Source organism: Fukomys damarensis, unplaced genomic scaffold (genome assembly GCF_012274545.1).
Source record: "Fukomys damarensis isolate Sample0158 unplaced genomic scaffold, DMR_v1.0_HiC HiC_scaffold_35, whole genome shotgun sequence".
NCBI lineage: Eukaryota > Metazoa > Chordata > Mammalia > Rodentia > Bathyergidae > Fukomys > Fukomys damarensis.
Window position 1 is genome coordinate 37,774,933 of NW_022900947.1, and position 25,402 is coordinate 37,800,334.

General features: G+C 39.7%; 1 protein-coding gene across 3 annotated transcripts in view; it reads right to left on the reverse strand.

Moving 5' to 3' along the window:
- Tec (tec protein tyrosine kinase) overlaps positions 1 to 25,402 on the reverse strand; it is a 111,470-nt gene that overhangs the window by 45,817 nt on the left and 40,251 nt on the right. For all 3 annotated transcript variants that reach the window (XM_010640206.2, XM_010640204.2, XM_010640205.3), the window contains exon 2: positions 23,542 to 23,727. In XM_010640206.2, the coding sequence (XP_010638508.1) occupies positions 23,542 to 23,679 (138 nt within the window). In that variant the 5' untranslated portion in view covers positions 23,680 to 23,727. The remainder of the gene's footprint in view (positions 1 to 23,541; positions 23,728 to 25,402) is intronic.

A 25,402-nucleotide genomic window follows, 5' to 3' on the forward strand; every position in this document is an offset into this window, starting at 1 on the left:
AAAACATGGCAATCCCCATATATTTTTTTCTTCTCCTAATTATTTCACAATATCAACTTAAGTGGGTTTATATTTTATAATATGATTGACATTGGAAAAAGAAACTAGTAGTTATAGACACAAACATGGGTTAAATAAGATTATGGTTTTTAGAGTAATATAATGAATAAAAATAGGATGTTGAAAAAAATCTCTATAAATGACAAGAAACCTAAAGGCAAAAATCGCACTTCCAAAATTAGAGAACAATCTTCATATAGGATTGGCTGATGTAGGCAGTTGTCATTCCTGGAGATAACAAGGCTTCAGAGACCAAATAACAATGTTGAAGAACTTCTCAGCGGGGAGGGGGTGGCTCTTGGATGCTCTCTGCCAGTCACTTTCCTCTGTTTTTAGCAGCAGAAGAGAAAGCCCCTTCAGCATAGGTTTCAGTTCTTGGGTTTCTACAATCAATGCTGACGGGGAGCACTTTGCTTCTGTACTAAGGGTGTGTCTGTCTGTCTGTCTGTTTGTGTCTGTAACTATGTATGTGTGTGTACATTTCATGTGTTCAGCGCTTCTTGGTTTTTTTCCCCCTAAATGATGTTTTATGCCTGTACAACAGAGCAAGACAGAAAATACAACTTCAGAGATGGCTAGAGCCAAGGGGATCCAAATACACAATGCCCAAACCTGTGGCTTTTGTATGTGAAGTGAAGCCTACAAAGCAGGCACACAGCCCCCCACCCATGTCCCACCATCCTGCCACGGACAATGAGTTGAAGAGATAATCCAGGTAAATGACATCCCTGGCAGTGGCAGCCCTACCGTGTTCCCCACAGCTCTATCCAGGCTTGGTTTCTGGAGAGGCACAAAGCTGGGAGGCTCATTGTCTGCTGGAGCGTTTACCTCCACCCTGCGTTTACCTGGCAAAATCCACCCCAAAAAAAAACCCTCTCTCTGCTGATCTGACATCAGTGGAAGGCATAGGGGCATCTAGAGAAGTATAGTTAGAAGCAGAAATCATTTAAAAATGAACTGAGCTTTGCTAGGGCACGGTATAAACAGTGCATTATTAATCTGCTTTTCACATAAGCCACTAATGCACCCCTGTGCTTCTCTAGTCCTCTCCAGTCACAGAGGTTACACTGCTGCTTGGTTTTTAAATGCCTTTGAAAGACTAGGCTGCAAATAACAGCAGCTTCCCCATATTGTCCCTGCCTGTACGAAGGCAATATCCTTCCCTGTATTTTGTCCTATGAACATAATCTGCCATACTGGGAAAGTTTCCATCCTTTCGCTTTAGTGGGGAAGGGAGCAAGAAAGTGAACATGGAGAGAAGGAATCACCATAACAGCACCAGCAAGAAAAACAAAATGTGTGTTTTAGAGCCAGATCTCTAGTAAAGGATGAATCGCCCATTAACTCTTCTCTGTAAGATACTCAAACAGAAACACACAAAATTCCTCAAAATGTTCTGGCGTTAATTATAGAATTCCTGAGCCCGCTGGAGCAAAGAGTTATTTAGTATCTACATTTTATCATTTCTAAACAAGGCACAGAGATAAGTAAAATGACCAGGAGCAAATAAAGCTGGGGACATCTGAAAATGTAAACAGAAGCAGCTACTAGAATGCTGTGATGATGTGAAGAAAGGATGTGACTTCTTCAAGAGCCCTTAGCTGCACTGCGATCCTTGCTGGCTCATACCAGGGGATCACAATGGGACCATTTATCCCTTCTTAATTTGCCTGCTAATAAAATTAACTTTCAGTTACTCTAGTAAAAATGAATCCACTTTGCAGAATATCTGCCTGTTCTGAAAGATGGACTTTTATACCAAATACAGAATCCCTACTGGCCAACAGCCATGCCACTCACTGAAAATCACCAGCACACACAGCATTATCTGTCTGATTCCCTCCTCCTCAGCCCTCACTTCCCTGCGGGTAGTAGAGAGATTAAACTATGCATAGAGCCACCAGCCCTGGAAAGCTTAAAGAAATTGTATGGGTTACCTTCCTAACACCAGTAAATACATCTGAAACCTGGGTATTACTAAGTACTAGCTTTAAATGGACTCAGAAAGAGAATCAGCTTTCCTTTAATTGCTTCGTCCTGGCTGCCTCAAAGTCCTGAACTGATTCAAAATGTTTACCTTTCATAATCATTTTGACTCTGGGGAACAGCCAGAAGTTGTATGTGCCAGATCTGGTGAGTAGGTTTTACAAATCTGTCTTTTCCATTGGATGGTACCTCATAGCAGCAGTCCCCTGTATATTTTATCACACCTCATAAACACATTCACAAAAGAGAAGCTCCAGAACTGCTCAAGAAGGTGTCAGTAACAATGGGATAAGTGTGTGTGAAGTGAGGAAGTGTGTATTCTGAGGATTAATGGCAACGTGTCTTTCTTTGTAATCATTTTTTAAATTTACATATGCACCATATTTTTTTATCAATTCCATTAAGTGTCATTTTAGAGGCTAAAACAAATCCAATATTGATCATTTTAAGTTATTTAGTCTGATACATTTTTGTCCTGGTCACACATCTAATACTTTGACAGACAAGCTGCCTGTAACTTTCCTAACTTCTGCATATCTTAACTGTAGTCATTATTTGTGTGGCTTTCTATTGAAGGCCTGTTACCCACAAAAGACTGAACTCTTCACACATACTAGAATGTCACATATCTGGTATGGTCACCACTAGCAACCAGAATAGTCATAATTCAGCTGATGCTTGTTTTTGCTGACCTAGGAAAATTCTGGAACTTGAGTTACACTTAGCCAAATTCAGACAGACATCCTAGAATAATAACAATTATTTTAAATTATTCAGTATTTTGATCGCCAAGATAATGGTATCACTGTTGCATGTTTCGTGGGTATCATGACTGTTAACTTCACAATTTGTAAACATCTCATTCCTGGTCACAAAAGCAAGCAGATGATGCTGAATAGGGCATGTCTAAAATGCCACAAATCAAAGTCATATATTCTTAGGATAAAGTACAAAGTCGGGAATTCACTGAATAAATAAATATCTTTACACCTTTTCATCATCTCTCCCATACTCCTTACCCCCAGCTCTTTTATCCAACATTTGCACACCATCTGTGTTAGAAGGCTCCATTGACTTCTTGTCACTGTGACAAAATACCTAGTAAATCAATTTTTATAAGGATCATTTTGGATCATGGTTTCAGAAGTTTCAGTCCATGGTCACTTGGCACTGTTGCTTCTATACCTGTGATGAGGCAGAAACATTAGGGCAGAAGAAAGCTGCTCATGTCATGGCAGCCAGGAAGGAGGAGGAGAGGGAATGAGCCCTTCAGCCAGGCCTCCCTATTTCTGTCGTGGCCCAAGAGATCACATTATGAACTCATCAGAAACTTAATCCATTTAGCAACTTTGAGCCCCCATGGTTCAGTCACTTCTCAGAAGCCCATCAGCAACCAGCTTTCAACATAACAAACCTGTAGGGGATGCGTTTGGGATCCCAACTGCAACAAAGACTACAACCCTGGTCCCCAAGGAACTTCCAGCTGACTAGGAAGGGATGAACACTCTGGGGGCTCTATGAAAAGTGTTTTACCAACAGCAGCAGAACACAATGGAAGGATCCATTCATCCAGAGCAGTCAGAGAAGGAAGGCTTCATAAAGGAGGTGCCTCCCCAAGCCAGGACTGAAATTATGCATAAGAGTTTTCTCAGGAAAGAAGGAAGAAAGCCTATGACAGACACAGAAAACATCACAAGCAAAGAGGTTCCGTTACAAGATGGCACAGCAAGGATTTCAGTGTAATTGGTGTGTTAAAATGCACCAAAGAGGGGCCGGGGATTTAGCTCAGTGGTTCTGCCACCTGCCTCACAAGCACAAGGACCCGAGTTCAATCCCCGTTACCAAAAACAAAACAAAAAAAAGATGCACCAAATAGTATCAGGAGAGAGACAGGAAGCTGGGAGGCAAGATGGGGGTGGATTATGAAGAGATCTGCCGGGAATGTCAAGGTGCTACACAGAGGAACTATGGCCTTAATAATTATGTTTGGAACATTTTTTCATATATTTACTTGCTGCTTTTACTTCTTTGTCTGAGAAATGTCTGTTCGTTTCAGATGCCCATTTTTTAATCGGGTCTTTATATTTGGGGGGGCAGATTGTTTTGAGTTCTTCATATATTCTAGATAGTAGTCCTTTGTCTGAGGAGCAGCTGGTAAAAATTTTTTCCCACATTTTAGGTTGTCTCTTAGTTTTGTTGCTGGTTTCTTTTGCAGGGCAGAAGCTTTTTAATAAGATGAGATCCCAGTTGTTGATTCTTTCTGCTAGTTCCCGTGCTACTGAGGATTTGTTCATAAAGTTTTTTCCTATGCCAATGTCTTCAAGAGTTCTGCCTAACTTATCTTCCAGCAAGTTTAGTGTTTCTGTTTTAATATTTAGATCTTTAATCCACTTCGATTTTAATTTAGTGCATGGTGAAGGATAAGGGTCTAGTTTTAATCTTTGGCAGGTTGAGATCCAGTTTTTCCAACACCATTTATTAAAGAGGCTATCTTTCCTCCAGTGAGGATGGTTAGCTCCTTTGTCAAAGATGAGGTAGCTGAGTACATCAGGAGTTGTTTTTGCATCTTCCACTCTGTTCCACTGATCCTCAGATCTATTTCTTTGCCAGTACCATGCTACTCAGCCATAAAGAATGTGAAATTAGATTCATTCATAGGAAAATGGATACATATTGAGGATATACTCCTAAGTGAAATAAATAAGTCACATATGTGCAAATACCGAATAGTTTCTCTGGTGTGAATAAACTGTAATAGTACATAAGATCTTAATGAGATAATGGACAATGTGAAATAGGAAGAAAAGAGCTAAAGGTGTAGGGGAAGTGGGAAGGGTAGGGGAAAGGTAATAAGGGAAAAGAAAAACATAGGAGAAAATGAAAAAATGGAAATAAAATGTTTGTAAATGGAGAGGAGAGGAGGGGGTGAAGGGAGGGCAGGGTCAAGGGAAAAAATGAGAACCAAGATGTGTCAGTAAAGGTACAAGATCCTAATAATGAATCTAACTGTACTGTATACCTAGATTGTACCAATAAACTCAATGAGGAAAAAAATAAATAACTCATTCTCACTGGAAAAAAAAATAATAATAATTATGTTTGGATATGCAAAGGCCCTGGCTTGTTAAAAAAAAGTATAAGCTGAGCCTGCCTCTATTACTTGATGTGCTATGAGCCTTAGAAAAAAAGCAAAACTTGGTACCTTTTGTAAAATAAATTAAAGGAAAAGGAAAAACCACTTTGCTTTGCTCTCCATATCTTATTTCTCAGGAGGGGAAGAACCAGCAGAACTCTAACAATAGAGCTTATTGCTTCAAAACAAAGAGCCACACGGTTTGAATCCTGGCTCTGCTGCAAATTCACTGTGTCTCCAAGGTATTGAGCCATTCTGTGCCTCTTGTTTCTCTAGCTATAAAAAGAGATGAATAATAGCACTAAGGATTTACATTTGCACTGAGAATTTTAAAATCTATAAAGCTCTCAGAACAGAATTGACAAATGGTTTAATGTCCAATAAATTTGACTACTAATATTACTTTTTCAAGGCCATACTATCCTAGGAAAAATAAAAGCAAACACACTTGTTTTGTTAAAGGAAAGACTTTCATATCTACCTTCTAGATTCCGAGAAGGCTCTTCTGAGGACTGATGTCAAATTTGTCTATGTCTCAGAAAATGAAATGGCATAAATGAGATTCTTCCTTGGGTCATCATGACAAATATAAGTTCTCCAAAATTACAGGAAGACAACAGAGATAATCAGAGTCTACCAAGGTCTACCCTTTTCAACTAGGAACAAAAATGTTAATTTTTACTTTGTGGGTTTTACAAATTTGATTTTTTTAAGACGGTTGATGCTTCATGTGACTGTTCTATTTTTACCCTTTGAGGTAGTTATTTTAGTTCTGTCTTATAGTATGAAACAAAACCAAATCAGCAAGTGACTACATTAGTACTTCCTTTTCACATTAGCAACAGTTGAGCTCTGGGGACTCCCAGGTTGTAAGTTTTGACCTTTGGTCAAAAATTTATCTTCCATCCAAGTGTCACATTAATATTATGAAAACACATTTTTCACTAGTTTTTTAGGCTTTCCTTGAAGGCTAGTCCATAATCTGGTAAGTATTAATGTATGGAGGATATCTTTAGGCAAATGACACAATTTGGCCAGACAAAAAGTATCCAAAAATTATCCAGAGGCTACACAGGTATTGGTTCAGAGATCTGGAATCAGGCTGCCTGCACTGGGCTCCTGGCCTTGCTATATACCAACTCGGTTATATTGGGCAAAAAACTCAATCTTTCTGTTCTCCAGTTCCCCTCATCTGTAAAATGGGAATAATAACTGTGTCTGCCTCCACAGCTAACAAGATCAAAGTCAATACTTCCAAAGCTCCCGAGACCAGGTCTGACATAAGGTGAGCTCTGGGAGGGCAAAGTGTTCCAAATGGGGCCTTTCGGCATAGGAACTGTTTGGGGTTAAAAGTACTGAAAAACCACAAATCCCTCTTTTTCCTCCCTGAAAGCAGGAGGTAAGATTCGCATGTAAAAGGGCTCTCCCAGCACCAAGAGGAGGAAACACAATCTTATTCCTGAAGAGGAAGAGGTGAGGCTGAGCAAAATCAGTACAAACTCTGTTAACCCAATCCTTATCTTTCCAGTTACTCTTCCACATCTGACCTAGCCCCAACCCCTCCTCCTGTCATGTTTTTATAATTTTCGTGGTTACTTTCTTCTGTTCAACCTAATACAGAAGCTTTTAGCCCCTGCTGCCTCTCTGAGTCTTCATTTTCCTTCTGAAGGCTCCCACATGCATGTAAGAACTGCTACGTGGAACACTCACACCTTCCTCCCGGTCTCTAACTTCTGGTGGTCTCCTTTACAAAGCCCCATCCAGGAAAATGAAAATTGGCAGAGAAAAAAGATTTTTTTTCCCTCCTCTACTGCTATGGATATTTATGTTGAGATAGAGAGTTAGAGAGAGAGAGATAGACAGACTCCAATGCCTTTCTGTTCCTAAGTCTAGAAGCCAATCTTGATTTTCACTGTGCAAAATGTACATTTGGGCATATTCAGGCATAACAAGGGAATGATAGAGAGAATAATATTTTCCACTGTCTCCATTTTGAAGTAGAAATATCTTGTCGGGAATGGTGGCACACGCCTGTAATCCCAGCACTCAGGAGGCTGAGGCAGGAGGATCGCTGTGAGTTCGAGACCAGCCTGGGCTACATAGTGAGTTCCAGGTCAGTCTCAACTACACAGTGAGACCCTGTCTCAAAAAAAAAAGAAAGAAAGAAATATCTTCATTTTTTAAATATCTTCATGTCTTTTAAATAAAACTGGCAGAAGAGTTTATAATCTTCTATAAGATGCTTATACATAAATGGCTTTGCAGGATAGATATTTTCTCTGTTTACAGATGAAGGCAACTGAGACTCAGTTTAATCAAATACCCAGTGCAACAGGTGGTACAAGGGTGATCAAAAGATCTGGTGCATGCTTAAATTTTTTAAAAATGTATTACAGTGAAGGATATATTGCCAAGAACAATGAGATTAATGTGTTCAAAGCAAGGGAAAGTATTTTGAGTATTCCAAGAGGATTAATGGCAGTGGGTCTTCTTTCTGTAGTAAATTTTTTAAATGTAAACATCCAATGTATTTCATGATCACCCCCTTGTTGATCAAATGTTTACGGCAATTTTTGGCAAGTAAAAACATTACAGTGAGTCCTTATCCACTTTATTCAACAGATCTGATACCGTGTGACTTCTGAGTTTCCTCCAAAGTCAAAATGACCATGAAAGGCTAAGGTTCTGAATCAGTTCAGAACATCCCAACTGAAGACACTCACGAGAAAGGGCTCCAGAACCGCTTCGGAAAGTGGCAAGAATGATGGGGTAAGAGCCTGAAGCAAGAGGGGAGGACTGGGAAGGGGACTGGTGCCGATGTGTCCCTAACATTCACCATATGCTTTCATCACACCTCACACATGACAGTAGATCAGTCTGGCTTCCAAGACCAGTATATTGCCCCCATAGGAAGCTGCAGGTTTAAGGATAAATGGCATTAAACGTACTAGATTTGATGATTACAAATTTACTTTTCTAATCCCAACTTCTCACTGGTGACCTGGCTCAGTACCTCTGATTACCTAGCAAGACATCTCTCCTTTCCTCTTTTATTTGCTTTTCATTAGCCTGATACAAAATAAATCTATAATGTCCCCTTGAACCTGGATTCCACCCCATCATTCAGCGGCCACTTATTGGGTATTTACCACAGTCTAAGTACAGGACTAAGTGCTGCCTTCTCCTACCGAACGAAGGTGAAAAAATGGTGGTGGGGGGGGTAATTGTACTACTAATGCATTAAAATAGAAACAGGTGGTACAAAGTGAAAGCGCAGAATAACGTAGTACAGGGACACAACTCAGTGTAACCTGGAAGATCATGGAGGAAGTGACAACGAAGCTGAAAGCTGAGAGGGGATCCAGGGAGGGACAGGGCTCAGACAAGACCCAGCCAGTGCACTCTGCAGGTGGGAAGGCACTGTTACCGCCTTCCAGGAACAGAAAGGCTGGAGAGCAGCCGAGCAGCAGAGAGGAGGAGCAGGAACTCCAGAGCTGTGTGGACAGGGGCTGTGTAGGGTCCCTTGGGCCATTGTGAGGAACATCTGCGATTGAAATGGGATGGATCATGTGAAATTGCTGAAGGCCTTTAGAAGGGGCTGCGGGGGGACCACGGGATCATATTTGTGTTTTTACCACTGTAGGCACTGTGTGTAACAGACTAGAGAAGACCAAGAATGAAAGAAGAGCCCAGAAGCACGTTGTCCACACACATCTATTTCTAATAATGAAACTTTCTTCTGGTTCCCAAAATATGTTTGTACTTCTCAGCTCCCTTTGCAGCTAGGTATGCCCACGTGGCTAAGTGCTGATGAGATACAGGCAAAAATCCTGTGAGGAATATAAAAAGAAAGCTGATAAAGGGAGCTGATTCAGGTGGAAGGAGTCTCTCACCTTTCTGCCTTTCTTTCTTCTTCTTCTTCCAGCTCTCAACTCAGACAAGACAGCTACAGCTCTAGCAGCCATACTGGGCCAAAATAAAAATTAGCTAGGGTAATGGAAGGGAAAGATAGGATCCAGGATCCCTAGTTCGAATGCTCACATACCAGGTTTTGTACAGCCTACCTCCAGTCTTTATTTGGTCACCACAACAAGAGGGTGGGATCTGCTTTTTAGACTATTTTTACAGATGTTACATGATATACAGCCTAACTCAATCCTGATACTGAGGCTACTGTATCCACACAAGAAGTAATGGTAGAAAAGATGGGTGGGGGGAATGGCAGGGCTGAAATATATTTAGAAGGTAGAGTCAGCAGAACCTGTTGAGAGACATGAGAAAGAGTAGAAAAGAGAGGTCAGAAGAGACAAACGCTCAGGTGTGGAGCACTGCAGCTGGGGCCATGGTGTTCTCCACAGCACATGCAAACAGAACACCCATATTTTGAGAGGTGGACACGGGAAGGACAGCATGTGAAGGAGGCAGGAAGAAGCTCTGGGGAGGAGGCTGGACAGCAATGGAGCTCACACCGGAAGATCAGCCATCACTGCACAAAGAGGGCTGGTGACACCAAACAGGCAGGGAGCTCATTTCTAGCTGGAGCTGAAGATGGGGGGGGGGCAGGAGGAGAAAGGTGTGCAGGCAGGAGGAGGCAGAGGAGAGAGGGGAGAGGGGACAAAGAAGGCGAGCAGAATCTGATGAGGGTTTGGCGACTGATTTTGTTGTTACTGTTGTTTCTTGATTTTTGCAGGTGTGGAGTTTATTAAAATAATGCATTAGCGAACAATACATGATAGGCAAGTTCTTAATAGTTACAGCCTTCCAAAGCCCAAGACCATAAAACCTAATACATTTTTAAAAGATTTTAGCACTGAAGCCTGAGGATAGAATTTCATTTTCTACAGCACAAATGGAAACAGAACAAGCCAAATAAGAAGCAGACTTATCGTGCATGCAGTTTTTGTTTCTAATCACCTGCACAGGAAAAGTCTTTTCAAGGGGACACAGACAAGGATGTACATTCAGCTCCACCTGCAGAGACAGGCAGGGAACCAAACAGGCAGGGATCCCCAGGCCAGGCCAGGGGAGAAGTCACCTTTCCCCTAAAGAACCAGAAGCCTACAGGTGGTTGCTCAGCTCACAAAGCCAGAGAGCTGGGTGGAGCTCCAGCCCCTGGGGTTCCACAGCACCCTGGCTTGATTTAGGGTGAACAGTCAGTTTCCCGCCACATTGGAACTTCTTTCAAACCGTCAGCCTTTTTCCATTCTTGATTAAAAATAAGATGAATTAAATCAAATATTTAAAGGATTATAAAATAGAGGGTAAAGAATTCACTCAAATCAATCTGAGCATTTCCTGAGCAAATGGATTTTGACATTCTGAGGGTTAGCAGCGTTCGCAATACCCCTGACTTCTCTTTAAGTGTCACTACATACCAGGTTTTGTTTAAAATCATTCTGTGCACGTTTTAGACTTCAACTGATACCCACAACCCTGTGAGGCAGTAACTATTAATCCTCTGTTTTGCAGATAAGAAAATTGAGGCACAGCGTGGTTACAGTGTCCTATAAGCTCACCAGTGCCAGTGCCCAGCATATGAACACCAGCTATCAGATGTCAAAACCACCATTTCTTAGACAAAAACGTGCTTAACACTACATTAAAGACCATTATAGCAAAGTAATGGAAAATAATTATGCAAAGGCAGGCAGGAAAATAATTTTTTATTTCACTTGAGAATCAAGGGAATCAGCCAGACTAAAAAGAGGTGAGGTTGCTGTGTTTTCTGTAGGTCAGCTTGTCGCGGTAATTCACACTAAGGGAACCTGGCTGTCATCAGCTCCTGTGTGCCTTCCCAGAACTGTGACAGGCAGAGTCCCTGAAATGTGCTGGTGACAAGTGGACACACATAGACAGCTCAGTCAGTTTCTGTGACTGAGAACAAAGGATCAAGTGACCCCAGCTTGTGACCCAGACACCCAGGAGGCCAGGGGGAGGAAATTGTTCCACTTATAGTCAAAGTTCACTCACATAAAAGTGGGTCTGCAACAGGGTGTCTGGGGCACTGGAACCAAAAAAAAAAAAAAAAGTATTTCCACTGGAAATGCAAAGAGTAGACCTCAGCTACTCGCATGAAGACCTTTGAAGTTGCTGAGAATTCAGAGCTGCTGTCATGAAAGTACACAGGCATCTGGCATAAGCAAGTTATAACTCATCTTAACTTGGAGGAACAGTAGTTCTGGGTAAACCCAGAGAAAGTGCTCAGCACAGAGGCAAACACAGAGAAGCAGGTGTCAGCAAGGATCTGAACAGCTCAGGAGCCATTATTAGAAACCCACCGTATATCAAGCTGTCTGCAGACATGCAGGGGAGGAGGAGGCAACGATAAGCAGACTCATATTTGTCCTTTCTCAGACTGCTTCCCCATTTTGCTTTTGGTCAGTGTACAGAAAACAGTTAACACAGCAGGCAGCAGGCAGCTATTCTTGGAAAGGCTTCCTTCTTGCCCAAGGCTTCTGGGAACCTGGATTTCAGGAGAGTTTCACCATTCTCAGCACTAAGGGGCTCAGAGAAACAAAATGGTTCGTATACTCACACCTCAGATGCATACAAGGCCTATACGGACGTGACCAGCCCTCACCGAGTGCCCAGTGAGTGTCACAGACAGTTTAATCTGTCAGACTGCACAGGTGTTGCTGCAGACCATTTCTGGAAAGTAAATGCATTTCCTGGGACTCCAATGGGACAGGATGCGTGGACGCTTACACCTGGTTTTCCTTTGCTCGCTTTGCTTTGTATCTCTTCATGGTGATAAATAGTATATTCTAGGGCCAGTAATGTAGCTCAGTGGCACTATGCCTGCCTGGCAAGGGCAAAGTCCTGAGTTCAATCCCCAGTGTGACAAAAAAAAAGTCTTTTTTATTATTTTAATAGTATATACTAGACAAAAAAACAAAAAAAAATAGTATATACTAAGTTCAGCGGGTCTTCCCAGCAAAACATTAAGCCTGGGATGGTATGGAAGGTTCCTGACTCCTGACACAGTTGGTGAATTGGAATATGCTCTGGCACGAGAAATAACTGCCTTAAATTCTAATTTTGACACTTAGTAGTGGCGAATCATTGAGCTAGTTAACTAGAACCCTCAGCTTTGGGATTCTCTGAAAATAAGATAGTATAACCTGAATAAGAAGATTGTGTAGAGATTAATGGATACAGTGGTACACGCCTATAATACCAACACTTGGGAGGCTGAGGCAGGATGATCACTGGGAGTTCCAGGCCAGCCTGGGCAACACAGTGAGTTCGAGGCCAGACTAACTACATAACAAGACCTTGCCTCAAGAAAAAAAAAAAAGGGGGTAAAGAATATGCTTAAAAGATTAATAAAGAAAATCAATGAATTAAGAATAATGTGCCAGCTGTGGTTGCCCGCACCTGTCATCTCAGCACTTGGGAGGCTGAGGCAGGAGGATCACCACAAGTTTGAGGCCAGCCTGGGCTACCTAGTGAGTTCAAGGCCAAAATGGGCTACATAGTGACCCTATCTCAAAAGAGAGAGAGAGAAAGAGAGAGAGAAAAGGAAGAAGGAAGGAAAAAGTTGTTTTTTTTTTTAAAGATAAAGTGGTACACACTCAATGAACACTGTATCATTTTCTTTTTAAACTAACACGTGAATGGCACCCCTATGGTTTTGCAGAGCCCAGCTTGCATAATACCAGCAGCTGCAATGAGGCTTACCTCACCTACCCCTCCCTTCCTCTGGTTAGCTGGACTCACCGCGTGTCAGCTCATGAGAGCCCATTTTGCTCTCATTACCTAGCTCTGTTCCCATACTCATGCTGGAGACCAGAAAGAAATCTGATACACTGTAAGTAACTACACTATGGGAATTGGCAAATGCTAAAAATCAGGGCTTCTCCTTTCTCCCAGCTGTTAAACATTTAGTAGCACTCCACTGACCACTTTGTTTTTTAAAAAACTAAGATGTGCTTAATGCCAGAGAAGAGGTTTTGTAGCCTATACGCTACATGAAAAGATGCTCAACATTTAGCCTAAGGCAAATGCAAAGTAAAATTACAGTGAGATACTTTCATACCCACTAGGATGGCAATAATCAACAAGACAGATAATATGAGTTAAGAAGGATTAAATACTGGAACCACTGTCAATGTGAAGGTTAAAACACACAGCTGCTTTGGAAAACAGTCTAGGTGTTCCTCAAAAGACTAAACATAATTATCCCAAGACAAAGTAATTCACCTCCTATACCCAAGAGAAATGAGAACATATGTCCGTACAAAAATCTGTGTATGAATATTCATAGCAGGTTTACAATACCCAAAAGGTGGAAACAACCCAAATATCTATCACTGTGAGTGAACAAAATGTGGTGTAGTGATAGAATTGAGTATTACTTAGCCATAAAAAGGACTGAAGTACTAATGCAAGCTACAACGGGCATGAATCTTGAAAGCATTATGATTAATGAAAGAACGCAGACACAAAATATAACATGTTGTATAATTCTATTTTTGCATAATATCCAAAATAGTCAAATCCGCAGACAGGAAGGACGTTGATGGTTGCCGGTGGTGGGAGAAAGGGAGAATTGGGATTGAGTACTTAACAGAGACAGTTTCTATTGATGAAAAAGGTAAGGAATTAGTGGTGATTTTTTATACAGTATTATGAGTATTATCGGTGCCATTGAACTGTATGCTTTCAAATGGTTACAATGGTAAACTTTAGGATATGTGAATCTTACCACAATAAAAATTAAATTGTTTAAATTAACAGTTAAACATGCCACAAAATACAAATATTTGTAAAGAATATAGAGACAAGGGCTTGGTTCAGAATATATATTTTATATCTTATAAAATAACTAAGGAAACATCAGAAACCCTAAGAAGGAAAAGGTGTAAATAGGTACTTCAGTAGCAAGTGGATGCTAATAAGTAGTGAACTCTAATTTCTTAAATGCATACAGTTCCTACCACCTCATAGGAGAATAGGGAAAAAACAAACACAAACGAACACCCAGAAAAAAAGTAACCTTTTCAAGGTCTGGTATATAAGGCAGAAGACAAGGAGGAAGGAAACACACAGAGGTGGTCAGTGAAGTTCGTTCAAGGAAGTCCCCCCTGGGGGAAGTAACACGTGTGGTTTAACAGATAGTGCACTGGCCAGAAAGATTAGATATGTGGCGGCGCCTCACCAAGCGGGAAGCCATCTGACCTGCTGTCCGTGGGGTGGGGGTCTTCGTTTGTGAAACAGACTGTCGGCGGTGTGTGGGTTATGTGCAGACAACACTTTATGACAACACTGAAGAGAATGGAACCAGCCATGTGCGTATGCCAAACCCTTGAATTCTGTGGAATCCATGCTAGGCAGTGTTTAAGAAGGGAAGGAAACCCGGAAGTCCCCAAGGTGCAATGGCTCCATGTTGCTCCTGAAACCCAAGGGCCACTGAAGTTAAAAGTCCTGGGTAATCCAGAAACGCATGCCAGGTGCACACAACTGTCACACAGGATGAGAAACATCCCTGAGCCTTAAGAGTCCACCTTCTTGCAGGGTGTCCCAGCACTCAGGAGGCTGAGGCAGGAGGATCGCTGTGGGTTCAAGACCAGCCTGGGCTACATAGTGAGTTCCAAGTCAGTCTCAACTACATAGTGAGACCCTGTCTCAAAAAACCAAAAAAACAACAACAAAAAAAAATGAGTCCACCTTCTTAACACAGTGGAAGCAGCACAGGAAAGTTTAAGTCCTCATGAACCTGTGATAGTAGAATTACAGCACAATCAGACTGTGAGCTTAACAAATCCCGAATCACCAACACCATTGTCACTGTTGTTGTTGTTGTTATTATTATTATTGTGGTGGTGGTGGTGGTAGCAGTGCTGGGGATTGAACCCAAGATCTCATATGTTTGGTAAATGTCCCACCATTGAGCTACACTCTCAACCTTTTTTATTGTTTCATATTGAGACAGGGTTTCACTAAATTGCCCACTGCCCTCAAACTTGCGATCCTCCTGCCTCAGCCTCCCAAGTAGCTGGGATTACAGGTGTGCAACATCACACCCTGACTCGTTCATCTTTTAATGACTCCTTGCTAGCATATTATACACACCTACTCTTTGCTGTGCAACTGATGAATAAACTAAAACAAATGAACACACACACACACACACACACACACTCTCTCTCTCTCTCTCTCTCTTCTACCAGGAAATTATATCCAAAATCCTCTACAAAGAGCAAAATTTATATCTTCAATTTCAGGAACAGGAAATGTCACCTATTCACAATACTTTTGCATTGGCAAATAAAATTAAGAAATATCTATCCATGTGATCACCTGCAATAAAAGAAGGAAAATGTTTTCTCATATAATGATAATAATAGGAAAAAAATGCCTTTCCCAGAGTATGTTACAAATTATCAGATTTCTTATAAGTCCCTCACCCATTTGTTTAATTAAAAAAAAATTACACTGTATATATTTTGCACAATTTTTCTCTTCCATTGTTTACCAATGTGGGTTTTTTAAAAAGCTTTCTGAGATTAAAAATTTTTAAAGTAAGCAAAGATCTATAACAACATTTTTATCAGAGGCAGTAATCATTAAGCTTTAATATTCATCTTATTAGTATACTATATTCATGAAACCCAAAGGTAATAACGTCAGAAGTTCTCCACAAAGACTAAAATTTTAATTCTGTTAACTGCTGTCTAAGCTCCCATCTGTATATATCTATGTGTCTGAAATAGTTTTAGACACAACTCAAAATATAGTTTCACTTTCTCAAGGGTCTCCTCTAACATTTTATACTCTGGTTCTTATTCATAATAATGTGCAATTATAAAATTATTCATAATAATTTTACTTTGGGAGAAGAGATCAATACTACTAATTCTACACAAAAACACATTTTTGTTTCTAAATTTACACCATGGATGACCTCAAAAAACTAACATGGAATAAAATTACATGGGAAATCAGAATCACAAATCCTAAAGATATTTTTGTTTATTTGAATCGATGGGCATCAGCAGTGTTATCATCACCAATAAAGATGTTCTTCAGTTAATGAGTACAAGGCATTAGACGATATGCTTAAATTATGAAGCAACAACATTGGCCCTGCAGAAAACAGCTATAATTGGTGAGGGGAAAAAAAGGTAATGAGAATAACACATATATGTTTAACAGTGATTCAGAAAAGGCAAGGCATTTTCAACCAGGGCAAGGCCCATGGCTTCCCACTGAAGAGTACCTAAGAGAGAACCTGGATGAACAGAGCAGAGGAGACCTGTCACACCCCAGGAACAAAGTGTCAAAGGCAGAAGGTGATGAATTTTGGGGGGTTTTTTGTTTGTTTGTTTGTTTTTGAGACAGGGTCTCACTATGTAGTTGAGACTGATCTGGAACTCACTATGTAGCCCAGCCTGGCCTTGAACTCACAGTGATCCTCCTGCCTCAGCCTCCAGAGTGCTGGGATTACAGGCACAGGCATATGCCACCACACCCAGCTTAGTGACTAGTATTTTTAAGCAAAGGTGTCTGAACAGTTACCAGATTGTATCCAGCTATTTTTTTCTTTTTAATGCATTTCTAGGGATTGAACTCAGAATCTCATGCACTGTAAGCAAATACTCTATTGAGCAATGCCTCAGCCTGATAGTATCTAATATAACTGCAAACCAACACATTACATAAAGCTGGACAGTGCCCTACCCACTTGCACAACCCAGATGCTTCCTGTCCACAACTAAGACAGTACAATCAAAAAGGCTAAACCAGGAACGCCCTCCTATGAGTTTTAGTCCAGCTAGCAGTGGTGAAAAAACAAGCACAAATGAACACCTAGAAAAAAAGTAGGTAGCTGGAGCCAATCATGTCTTTATCCTGTTTCCATAAGTGAAAAATCTGGCGGTTGTTACTCAAAATCTCTTCCAGCTCTGCAATTCTATGACTCTTCTTTGTTACTAACAAATACATTATCCCTTTATATGTGTTATTGTCAATTACATGCATCTGTACAGACCTAGGAACAGAATGGTTCCACAAATACACCAAATTCAGTTCCAGCCCAGGACCTTTGGACGCGATATTCTCTCATTTGGAGTAGAATCGCCCTGCCATTACTCACACTACAACTCATGAAAGGTGGAAACCTTCTCCAAACCCTGCTCAACCTCCACTTCCAAGGCAGGAAGAGATTGTACAAAGGTCTATACATTTGCCATCAAAACTTCCTCCGCTCATACTTTTGTTGCTATAGTATTTTCCTCATCAACAAATACTTCAAAGAAACTACAAGCTAAAAGGAAGTAGATTCAAAGATTTTTAAGAATCTCCAACCCAGTTGTTCATGAAATAAACAAAGAAATAAAATGTAGGTTACATACACAACAATGTCAAATAGTCCTCTTAAAATTTTTTGCACAAGTTACATATACTTTTGACTAAAACAACTTTTTGTCAAGTAAGCGAGTAGGAAAGGGGGTGGGTAGAAACTGTAATGCCATTTCCAAAATTTTCTGGGATCTGATCTTTTCATAATTGCTTTTAGTTCCTACGGCACAGTCTTTTGAATATATTCAGTGAGAAAACAGCTAAGAAAAAAAAAACTTTATTGCAAACTTGACTTTTCCATAACACTAAAAATTGCTGGGAGTTAAGTCTTATAAAAATAAGCTAAATAAAACTTTGGTGGAAATTTGACTCATTGATATTACTAAAAATTGCTGAGATCCAATTCTTATGAATAAGCCAGATAAATCCATTTCTGAACAAAAATGCTGATTTTTCTCATGGTCTTTGTCTCTCTTATCATAATACAAATAATCAGAGAATAAAAAATCTCATCTCAACCTGACTTGAGTGTTTTTCAAGATTTACAATATTTTTATCATTTTACTTTGAAGGTGCAAGAGAATCAAATCTATGATTAAAATTCCCCTCTTGCTTTTTAGCAATTACTAATACAGTACTGTTCTCAATAAAAGCACTACATTCCAGTTTAATACAAAAAGAATAAAAAGTTAAGTTTGAAGGGGAGCACGGGAGAGATAAGATAACCAGCAATAAGCAATTTTTACTCATCAAAGCGGACAGGGCTAAAATGGTATCTTTGTGGAATAGAGGATCATCAGCCCCTCATGATGAACATAAGAATGAGAGTAAGAGGGCCAGGGATTTAGTTCAGTGGTTCTGCTACCTGACTTGCAAGCACAAAGATCTGAGTTTGATCCCTGGTACCAAAAAAAAAAAAAGAAGGAGTAAGAGAAGAGACAATATATAATGATTTTTAAGTCTACTTTCATGTTCGTTGACTCTTAATGCAATAATTGGGAATTCACAAACTAGCTGACATCTTATAGTGTAGAACAAAGGAGGGTACTGCTTATGTACATTTCTCTTTCTCTTGCCACGAACATTTAAAGACTTTTTTTCTTCATCACTAAATGCAATTAGAAAGAGAGAGAGACAGAGACCATGCAAATAACAGAGTAAAGGGAACTTGTGAAACTAAACAAAGGTGACTTAAGAGCTCCTTAAACAATTACTGTAACTTTCTGTAAGATGGAAACTATAGCAAAATTACGTTACAAAAAAAATTCAGAGGTGTGGATGAATAGAATGGTATCCTCCTCCCTTGCCTATGGTTGTCTAAATAGGTTTCAGCTCCATGGAGGAAAAAACAGTGAATATTATCAAATGAAAACAGGTAGTTTGGCAATGAAAGAAGTAAATCAGTCCCTTGGACTTCAGGCCTAGCATCCTGGCCTTTTAAGTGACTAATGATGATGAAACTCTGACCCAAAAGAAGAACCCCAAAGGCACAAAAAATAGTACCAAGAATCAAGAAATGAGACTGCATCAAATTTAAAAGCTTCTGCATAGCAAAAGAACCAACCAACAGACTGAAGATACAATCTGCAGAATGGGAAGAAAAATTTTGCCAGTTATTCTTCAGAGGATCAGTAGCTAGAATATATAAAGAGCTCAAAACAATTAGACATCCAAAATTAAAAGACCCAATAAAAAAAATGGGCAACTGTAATGAACAGTCACTTCTCACAAGTAGTACAAATGGCCAATAAATTGCATAAAAATATGATAAACATCATTGGCCATTAGAGAAATGCAAAGTAAAACAACACGAGATTTCATCTCACTCCAGGAAGAATGGCTATCATCAAGAAATCGAACAATAGCAAATGTTGTAAAGGATATGGGGACAAGGAACCCGTCCACATTGTTGGTGGGAATGTAAACTACTGCAACCACTATCAAAATCAGTATGGCGATTCTCAAAAAACCAAAAGAGAAATTCCATTCAATTCAGCTACGCCATTTCCCATTATCTTCCCAAAAGACTTAATAACATATTACAGGCCAGGAATTTGGCTCAGTGGTTCTGCCACCTTGCATTGAATCCAAGGGCCCAAGTTCAATCCCTGGTCAAAAAAAAAAAAAAAAAAAAAAAAAAAAAAAAAAAATTACAGTGATCCCTGCACACCAATGTCTTTAGTAGCATAATTCATAATAGCTGAATCTTGGAAGCACCACACATGTCCACTAAGATGAATGGATAAAGAAAATGTGGTATTTATACACAATAAAGTATCACTCTGCCATAAAAAAGGATAAACTTGAGTCATTTGTAGAAAAATGTATGCACCTTGAGACCATAATGTTAAGTGAAATAAACCAGACACACAACCTTGAATATGGCATGTTTTCTCTTATATGAGAAACCTAAAATATAAATAAAGAGTCAAATAAAAGATAGATAATAGTAAACAGGGAGACAGATCTTTTTCAAATGGGAATAAAATAACAAAATAGAGGGGAGGAAGAAAGGAAAAGGGAATAAAAAAAAAAAGAATAGGCCATGGATTTAGCTCAGTGGTGCCACTACCTGCCTCGCAAGTCCTGAATTCAATCCCCAGTACCAAAAAAAAGAATTGAGGTGTATTTCATAGGTATCAATTCCCCACAAGAAATGTAATCATTATGTAATGCAAATGTGTACTAATAAAAAATAAAAACTGCAAAAACAAGACCAAGATGACAAATATAAATCATAAATAAGAGAAGAGACAGAAGAAAGGAAAGGGAGGTATAAAAAGGAAGCTGATACTTCCTTATTTCAGAAATACGGAATCTCAAGTGCCAATAAGAAAATAAGTTTTCATGAGATAATGTAAGCTGAGGATTTTCAGAGCCAGAAACTAAACACTGTACGGGCTATAAAGAAAGTTTTTGCAATGTCAGACTTTCAGGAAATGGTTTGACTGAACTTATTATCTAGAACAGAATTTCTCAGTATGCTGTACTTTGAAAAAAGTACTATAAGTTGTACTTAAATAGGAAAAATTTCAATAAAAATGTGTTGCTACAATGGATGTCTGTTTGTCATTATGGTTAACTAAGAGTCTTAACAAAGTATTAGTAAGCTTGAGTGCCAGAAAGAAACTAGGAATTTTAGCTTCTAGGTCAATGGACAGGTAAGGTGTCACCTGGCTTGCCACGGAAAGGATCCAAAAAGCATCATGTAGGAATTCAGCCCAGCATTGTCACAACTATTGTTATTTCAGTAATTCTGACTCTTACCTCAAAATTCCTACATTGGTATTTAGTTAGTTCAGTGCTAGGGATGGAACCCAGGACCATGTGCATGCTAAGCACATGCTCTACATATGAACCACAAACTCCAACCCCTGGCAATCATGTTTAACCATGAAAGGCAAACACATAGGTGACCATTTCAAGCAGTAGGTCACTAATGAAAAAAGGAGGGAAGAAATCAGGAAGGATCAAAGCGCCCAGCGCATTAAAGGAGTGAGCTTTAAGGCAGAAATTAAGCTACTGGGACCAGGATCCCTGAGCACACAGGGGCAATCAGAAAGGAGATAAAATGTGACAGCAAGCGTTAGATTTTTACATGTTGGACAATCACCTCATCTGCCCCTATCTGGACTGCACGGTGACTGAAGCTGTTAAGGCCAAACAGTATCCTGAGATTGGAAGTAAAACGGATTGCACTGTTCTCTTTATTTTGTTAAAGAATCTGTATTTTTACCATTTGCAGTTAGCCCACCTTATCCACAGTGCCACACCACAGACTCAACTGCAAATCAAAAATATTCAGGGGAAAAAACTGCCTCAGCACCAAATATTTACAGACTTCTTTATGTTGTGATTCCCTAAATTATATAATATAGGAGGCACTTGACACTTTTTGAAGAGTTAAAAGACATATATACACAGTCGGCAGAGAAACTGAGAGGAAAGGTATGGAGAAAAGAACACTTTTTTTTTTTTTTTTTATTTTTTGGCATGGGGATTGAACTTGGGTCCTTGTGCTTGAGAGACAGGCAGTAGAACCACTGAGCTGAATCCTCGGCCTTAAGAATATTCATTTTTGTCCAGTGTTTTTAAAAGTACCTTGTGATTTGCACATCTTGAGTTTACAACCATTTACATAGTATTTCCATTGCATTAGATATTTTGAGAAATCCAGAGACAATTTAAAGTATACAGAAGGATATATATATATATATGTTATATGCAAAAATTATGCATCTCAAGTAAGTCTTACACACCCAAGGATTTCAGTATGAGGCAGGGTGCTGAAGCCAATCCCCCCGGTGCCAAGGGACAACTGTGTATTCCTCATCTTCAAATGGAGTGAGCAAGCCGGGGATTTAGCTCAGTGGTTCGGTGGCCTGCCTTGCAAGCGCAAGGACCCAAGTTCAATCCCCGGTACCAAAAAAAAAAAAAATGGAGTGCGCAACTGTAATGTATTTCAATACTATCAGTCCATACTTCTAAGCAGATAATGTAAGTTTGAGTCTTTCTGGCTAATAAAGTACCATATTTTACCACCTTCACTGCTATCCTTCTTTTTTTAAATTTACTATATTAGATTCCAATTATAACAAATAATTGCCATGAAGCAAAACATTTATTAAGGTTTCCCTTAAAATACACCTCACAATTTATATTTCCAATAATAATCCTTATTTGAAACCCTTTTGGATTTTTTTAAATTTTGGGTTAAATAAACACATATACCATATATGACATAACATTCCCAGCAGAGACTGGGGCAGAGCCACATGACCATCCACATTAGTATTTCTGCACATGCATGCGCATGCACGCGCACACACACACACACACACACACACTCAATAGGATAAAGACCAAAAGTGGTCTCATCTCAAGTCTTGTTTTTCAACTAAGAGTTGCTCAAGTTGGGAGCTTTAGCATTTTGGGCATTTGGAGACACAGGACTATGGTCCTAAGTACATGAACTTGAAGAATTTAACAGGTCACAATGACAAGCCACAGAGCTGAAGACCATCCAAGAGAAGCAGTACAACTGGGGAAACCAACAACAGAGATATTAGTAAGACAAAAACAAAAACAAAAAAATTAACTTCCAAGGCAGGTGCTCTAGGAAAAAAAAAAAAGCAGCAGAATTAAAACCAAATATCAGCCAGGCGAGGTGGAGCACGCCTGTAATCCCAGCACTCAGGAGACTGAGGCAGGAGGATAGCTGCGAGTTCAAGACCAGCCTGGGCCACGTAGTGAGTTGCAGGGCAGTATGAACTACATAATGAAACCCTGTCCAAAAAAAAAAAAAAAAAATCAGTAGCACCACGTATCCACTGTAACCAAGTGCATAATAGCATAGGACTAGAAAATGCTAACTGCTACACCCCAACTGGGGTCAGTTTCCAAATTACATTGTCAAGAGCAAAAAAGTGGGCCAGAGAAGAATGCTCATTCCCACACCTTATCTAGTGGTGGAAGCCAGAGCTCCTGAAAAGTCAGGAGTTGACTGACCACAGCCTGCCAGGTAAAATGTTCTCGCTGACTTTCGGAGAGTAGTGTCTGCCTATTCCCATCAATGAAACACTACCGAAACTGCTGAGCACCAAAAGAGGTGAAAAATCCTGCTTTAAGTCAATCTCAGTAATGTGCTGCGTCCATCAAATCACTAACCAGTTTTAAGTAACTTCCACTTACTAATGAAGAAAAATTCTTATAAAGAAATTAGAAGACCTAGCTATGAAATATGGTGGCTTATGGGAAAGAACTACATATACAATATAATTAATAAATCTCATGAAGATCTAAAATTGATATAGGAATTTATTTTATCTGACAGATTAGCTTAGCAGTTTGGTATAAAATGCATACCTACATACAGTGAATCTATAACGAACAGGTTTGTGAATGATTTCTATCCATGCACTAAACTTCACCTTTCAAGTCTAAATGACAAAATTCTATTAATTACATTAACCCAGCATTTATTCCAAAACATTTGAGAGCTGAGCAGTATAATAGTTTCAACGCAGAAAGAAACAAAGTAAATTGTGACTGTCTCCTACCTCTGCTCGACCCTCATAGTAGGTTAACATGGATTTTGTAAGTACAAAAAGTCTCTCTTTGTAGTTTAAAGGTGATGTCTTCTTTTTCTGCTGTGACCTTTTAATAAGAATCTCTTCTAGAATAATGTTAAAATTCATCTCGGTCTTCTGATCACTGTTTCTCCTGCCATCGAAGATCCCAGTATCCTAAAGTGAGAAAATAAATAGTGAAAATACGACATTTTAATTTTTCAAGGACGTTACCATATGAAGTCACCAACACAGGCTTTACTCTCAGCCCAGATGGAGTCTATGAATGTTGCTCTCTGTACCTGGTTTGAAAATGCTCAGGGGAAAAAAGGCTTACTCACTTATCCTGCCTCAGTTTCCATCCTACCCTTTCATTTCAGAAGAAAACATAATCAAGGTTTTACATTCCTTTAATTAATATCTTCGTCTCTCTGCAGTATCCCTTAGCTCTCTGGCACACACTTCTACTATTTGATTGCAAGGGACCAATATCTCAGATGGCAAATTATATTTCATCAAATTGAGACTGGCATTTGAGTTGCCTCAAGATGTTGGTACATAATAATGTGAAATAGAATACGGGGGAAGGGGAAGGGGAAGTGGGAGGGGTAAGGCAAAGGAAAGAAGGGAATAGAATTAATATGAGAAAATGAAAAAATGGAAACAAAGTCTTTGTAAATAGGAAGGGGTGGAGGGGTTGAAAGGAGGGCAGAGGAATGGGGAAAAAATAAGAACCAAGATAGATTATGTACAGATACAAATTTCCAATGATGAATGTCATTATATTATATACCCAAAATGTATCGATAAAATTAATTTTTTTAAAAAGATGTTGATACACAAAAGAGATGAGCATATAAACATAGTAACTCTTAAACAAACGAAGTATTGTAGAGATGGACACAGCCATATTTCAGCCCGGATAAGGATTTAGAGCCACCAGGATATATCTGATATCTACACCGCCATGCTTCACACATGGCTCTGCCTAAACCACAAGAAGAAGAAAACCCACCCGGGCCTAGCTCCCCACTCAGAACAGAGTCCACCTAGATAAGAAAGACTTCAGCCCTGTATTTAGATCCCTTATCTCTCAACTGTCCATACCTACAATAGGCCTTTTAAAAGTCCACAGAATTTAACTATCTGAAAACCCAGATACTCAGAAAAGATCTGAAGATTCTTATTTAAGTTGAACTAATGGCAGCCTTTCCTTCCCTTGCCTGCAATGTAACCTTTCACAAAGCAGTTGCAGGGATGGAAATGTAACTCAGCGCTAGAGCGCTTGCCTAGCATACAAGACCCTGGGTTCAATTCCAGTACCTCAAAATAACAATAATAAATAGTAGTTAGAAACAACAACAACAACAATGATAATAATAAAACCATTGCATATCAAACCATCAAGGTAAAAGAAGTCACATGAAGAGCACTATGTAGCTACTTGATAGCACTGCCAGCACCAGGACGCTGCATTAGTTCCTGAGAAACAGGTCCACATCTCACCCAGCCTGACACCCTGCTACTCAATGGCTGTCACTCAAATCAGGCTCCTCCATTTTTTTTGTAAGTTTGCTTTAAAACAGCTTAAACCTCTGAACACCAGTTCCTTCATGTATAAGTATGGAGAGAAATACCACAAGTTCAGTGTGAAGTTTAAACAAATTTTGGATGAGAATTCATTTACTATGAAAATGCTACACGAGCCGAGCATGGTGGCGCATGCCTGTAATCCCAGCACTCAGGAGGCTGAGGCAGGAGGATCACTGTGAGTTCAAGACCAGCCAGGGCTACATAGTGAGTTCCAGGCTAGTCTCAACTACATAGTGATACCCTGTCTCTAAAAAAACAG